The sequence below is a fragment of the Heliangelus exortis genome, chromosome 4 (assembly GCF_036169615.1).
Source record: "Heliangelus exortis chromosome 4, bHelExo1.hap1, whole genome shotgun sequence".
NCBI lineage: Eukaryota > Metazoa > Chordata > Aves > Apodiformes > Trochilidae > Heliangelus > Heliangelus exortis.
The window spans coordinates 29,616,173-29,620,847 of record NC_092425.1 but is presented as its reverse complement, the minus strand read 5'-3'; the positions used below and the strand labels follow the sequence as shown (position 1 = coordinate 29,620,847).

General features: G+C 48.6%; 1 protein-coding gene across 3 annotated transcripts; it reads left to right on the top strand.

Moving 5' to 3' along the window:
- The first annotated feature begins 1,365 nt into the window (after positions 1–1,365).
- SHISA3 (shisa family member 3) lies at positions 1,366–3,936 on the top strand. 3 transcript variants are annotated; one of them, XM_071744270.1, is made up of 2 exons: positions 1,366–1,668; positions 2,576–3,936. In XM_071744270.1, exons 1-2 carry the CDS (start codon positions 1,380–1,382, stop codon positions 3,025–3,027), a joined length of 741 nt encoding a protein of 246 aa, XP_071600371.1. In that variant the 5' UTR covers positions 1,366–1,379; the 3' UTR covers positions 3,028–3,936. The 3 variants fall into 3 exon arrangements, 2 of the variants coding, with proteins under 2 accessions (XP_071600371.1, XP_071600370.1); XM_071744269.1 differs by having other exon boundaries at positions 1,366–1,821; XR_011725967.1 differs by lacking the exon at positions 1,366–1,668 and adding an exon at positions 1,831–2,361 and having other exon boundaries at positions 2,576–2,661.
- Positions 3,937–4,675: the final 739 nt, after the last annotated feature.

Below are 4,675 nucleotides of genomic sequence, written 5' to 3'. Positions count from 1 at the left end.
ACATTTTGTATTTTTTTTTCCCTTATCCAGTATTATTGGTTGTATTTAAAGAAATCAAAACAGGAAAAAAAAGATCAGGGAAAAAAAAAAAAAAAAAGAGAGAATAGATTAGTTAAAAGAAAAAGACAAATATCATGCTTTTGGACTTTATTTGAGGTTGGACAGAAGTCTAAGGTCTTGATAGATGGCTCTCTGCTCACAGTTTTATTGCTGGTACACAGCACACTTTGTTCCTTTTGTTTCACCAGACCTGCCAACTTTGGAAATTAGTGACACAGGCATTCAAAATGTTTGACAAGTGGTCAGGCTCTGATATACATATTCATATCCCACCAGTAAAAGATGGCAGAAGTTTCAAATGCAGTAAAAATGAATTTTTTAGCTCACCCTAAGTTTAATATAATGCTAGTTTCATAAGCTCTTTTACTGCTAAAAAGTAAGTGCAGGAGTGCCTCTTAGATAGCACACAGGGGACACATCTTTCAAAGAAACGTTTCTTTGCTCAAACCAAAAGTTCAAATCTGCTCAGTTCATTTAAGATATTTTTTTTCCTCTAGAATAAATGAATAAGCAGTTCCTTTTGTGGTTTTCCTAATGCTTGGTGACTTGCTATTACTCTTGCAGCAGAAAAATGATCAGGCGCTCATAGTACAGATGTGTCCCTCCTCCTCAGCCCCACACTCGCTCTCTCCCTCTGGAAAATAGAGGTGACGGGCCTGGTGTTTGACGAAAAGAGGCTATAAATCTTCTGGGGATACACTGTTAAATGTCTTTGCACATAAAAAGTATCGAGGAAAGGAAACAGCTTTAAAAGCAAAGAGTCCTTGTAATAAATCATGCTCTGTGCTTGAGTTTTTTAACTCCTAGCGGCGCAGGTCTGCGTTAATGAGGTGCCCGTTCAGGAGACCTTTCTGCTTCGGGGCGTCGGGCTGGCAGGAAGCACGGGGCCGTGTTGCGGTGTGCTGGGATGGAAGGTGCCCGCATTCCGGCTCTGCCGCTTCCCAGCGGGGCCCGGCACCCGAGCTGCCGAGAGGAAGAAGCCCCCGAAAAACAAACGCGGACCTGGCCGCGGCCCCCTGTGCCCCGTGCGACCAACCGGGACGGAGCGGAACCGGCCCAGTCACACGGGACGGGGCGGAGGGGCAGCGATGTGCGGAGCGGGGGGGACCGAAGATCCGCGGGGAGAGGAGCGCCGGGGCCGGGGCCGACAGGTAAGCGCGGCGGGGGCGGCCCCGCGGGGGCTCGGCGGCGGGGCCGGGGGGCGGGAGGGGAGCTGCCCCCCACCCCCGGACGCAGCGCAGGAGGCCCCGCACCGCACCCGGGGCCGCCCCCTGGCTGCCCCGGCGGGGCGGGCGGGCTGCGGCGGCGGCGTTGGGGCGATGGCGGGGCGGCGGCGGGCGCTGCTGCTGCTGCGCTGCCTCCTGCTGGGGCTGCTGGGCGGCGGCGGCGGGGGCCAGCCCGGCGGCGGCGAGTTCTGCCACGGCTGGGTGGACGGGCAGGGCGGCTACCACGAGGGCTTCCAGTGCCCCGAGGGCTTCGACACGGCGGCCGCCACCATCTGCTGCGGCTCCTGCGCGCTGCGCTACTGCTGCGCCGCCGCCGAGGCCCGCCTGGAGCAGGGCGGCTGCACCAACGACCGGGAGCCCCCGGACCCGGGAGTCACCGCCCGTGAGTGCCCGGCCCGTGGGACCCGGGGCGGGCGGGAGCCGGCCCCCGCGCAGCATCCCTCGGCCGCAGCCTTGCGGCCGCTCCCCGGCCCGGCCCGGCTCGGCTCGGCTTGGCTCGGCCCGGTGGGAGGGAAGGCGGCGGGCGCGGCTCCAGGTGCGCAGAGGGAGGCGGCGGCGGGTGTGCGGGGCCGCGGGGTGCGGCTGCGGGAGCGGGCGCCCGGGGATGCACTCGGCGTCCTGACTTCACGGTGAAAAAGGGCCCCGGCAGCTGGGTCCGTGCTGGCTGGAAGGCGCATTTTTTTATTTTTATTTTTTTTTTTCCGTTTGCATCGGCAAACTTTACTGTGGCGTGCTCCGTTTTTTCCGGAGGTGAGAGTGGGCTCAGGTGCTCGGCGGTCACAGCCACACTGTGCAAGGGCCGTCGGGTTTTCAAACAGAAGAAATCCGGCAGCGCACACAGAGACCAGTTTCCCGAGCCACAAATTCTGCGCTTATTTTCCACCTTATGAGTGCGAGTGACTTCATAGCGCCTGCAGCGTTTGAGCTCCGCTTGCACATTCAAGCTGCTATATTGGACAGCCCCGACAGTTTTGGGGGGTGAGGGAGAGGAGTGTGATTTTTCAGCAAAGGCTAACTAACCCCAGCAAACTGAACGTGGTGCAGGCAGCTTTTACTGTTGGTAACTTAAAACTTGGTACGTACCAGTCAAAATTTCTTTCTGTTGACAGTTTTATTTTGTTCTAATGATAATGGTCGGGAGCTCTGTCTTCTGAGCAGCTCAGTGTGTCAGTGGGGCTGACTGAGACGATGTGGGGCTTCATAAACTTTACAGAGTTTATTTTCACAGATCAGACCTGTTACTTCAGTAGGCTAATGTTCATGGCTTTTCTTATTCTTTCTTCTCCCAGAACCAATCTACGTTCCTTTCCTCATTGTTGGATCAATATTTATTGCCTTCATTATCGTGGGCTCGCTGGTAGCAGTTTATTGTTGCACATGTTTAAGACCTAAGCAGCCGTCGCAGCCGATTCGGTTTTCTCTGCGGAGCTATCAGACCGAGACTCTCCCCATGATCCTGGCATCCACGAGCTTCAGGACACCATCGAGGCAGTCCAGTACTGCCACAAGTTCCAGTTCAACGGGCGGTTCGGTTCGCAGGTTCTCCTTCCCCCGGGCAGAGCCAGGGTGCCCTGTGGCATTGTCACCTCCACCATACACATCGGGTTGCTTCCAGACAGCCCACGCAGTCCACCTGACACAGCCGTCGGGATTTCTGGTATCGCCGCCGTACTTTGGGTATCCTCTCCAGCCAGAGCCTGCCCTGGCTGGGAAGAGCTGTTCCGATTTTAGTCAGAGCTGAAAGGAGTTGTCAAGAAATAAGGTAGCCTCCAGAAGCTGCTGCTGCCGGGTGTCACACTGACATGAGCTGGGGTTGTAGAAGTCAGAACCACAGCCACGGGTGAGTTGCCCTTGAAAAGTGCAAGGCTGCATTTGGGATCACAGTTCCCAAACTTGGATCACACAAAGGGACTGTGAAATGCTCCAAACTTAGTTGCTCTAGAAACTGACTTCTTGGATCTAATTGTGCTGAGTGTTTTCAGCGACAAGTAGAAAAAACATTTTGGTGCTTTTTTAACGGTGTTAAAAATGACATTTTAACCCTTCATAATGCTATATGAACTTAGTTAACAAACAGTGTTAACAAACAGGTTGCGTTCCACTGATAATAATCAGACTAGTAATCTAAAGCAGCAATAAACCTGAGAAGAGAGGAGTAATATTAACTAGAAAAAGTCTGCAGATCCTGAGAACAGGTGACTGCTTCCCACTTTCGTGAGCAATGAAAGTAAGAGGAAGAATTTTACTATAGAGATATTTTTTTAAAATACACATAATATACCTGAACTTACACTGCTTATTTTTATTAGCAAACTTTAATCAAGATAGATAGAACTAGTACTAATTAGGCTAGTTGAAAATGTGCCTGTTCCAAGCAGCCAAATAATTATGTATGAGAAAAGCAGAATGTATTCAGTAATACCACTGATATCTTCTCTTAAAATTAAAGCATTTCTCAGAAAGCAGTATTTATTTTTGGCTCTTTGCTCAGCAAAGTTGGAGAAACTCAGCATAAAGTTCTATTTGTAAAATTAGCTGTGTATAAAATATAAAGACAAGCTTGTAATTTAAAATGTATTTACAGCACTGACAACACTAATTATTTAGTTGTTACACACATAAAAACTATCAATAAACTGTGTGGTTGGAATAGTGTGTCATCTGTATGCCTCTCTACAGACAACGTTTGATGAGCAAGTTTTAATTTTGATGGTGTAACTATAATGTATTTTTTCCTCTTAAAAAGAGTTAATTTTGCTTTTGTAAATTATTTGCTTCTTTAGCTGTGCACCTGTTGTGCAGATTTAATATAAAATTCTGACTATCTAATGATCTAATAGGTTAATTAATATTTTTGATTCGTAACTGTGGTAAAAATGTGGTTAAAATTATGCTGATTAGTTTGGGTATTTTATTTTAAAACATCCTGCCCTAGGAATAAATCTTGTTTGCCCTTCTACATTCCTTCAGCCAAGTAAACCAACAAACCAAATGGAAGAAAAAAATGCGTCTAAACCAAACACATGCAGAGAGCAAATGGAAAATACACAAGAAAAAAAAAAGGCAGTCATTAAAGAGCTTCTCTGTATACTTATTTTTGTGAACAAATGAAGTCATTCTGTGTGTCAGTATCTACATTATCAAGAGGTGGAAGATGTTTTATCAGCCGCAGTCTCCCAGTGTACAGGATCTGTTGAACATTCTGACTACGAGTTTTACAGGTCCTACAGTATATGTGGCATATTAAAATTACAGGGCTCCTATTGTAGATTGCAGTGTACTTATCTGTGTTTTAGAAAAGCTTTATTGGCTTTCCCTCAAGAGTTGAATATTTTTTTTTTCTTAGCAAATATCTAACAACCAGTAACTCAGCATTTATGAAAAAATAT

What these genes read in the sequence shown, in the direction of transcription:
- SHISA3 (XM_071744269.1), top strand. Translation starts at nt 1,380, where the DNA reads ATGGCGGGGCGGCGGCGGGCGCTGCTGCTGCTGCGCTGCCTCCTGCTG. An exon ending in GGCGGCGGGCGCGGCTCCAG is followed by an intron (nt 1,822 to 2,575) that starts GTGCGCAGAGGG and finishes TTCTTCTCCCAG; the next exon opens with AACCAATCTACGTTCCTTTC.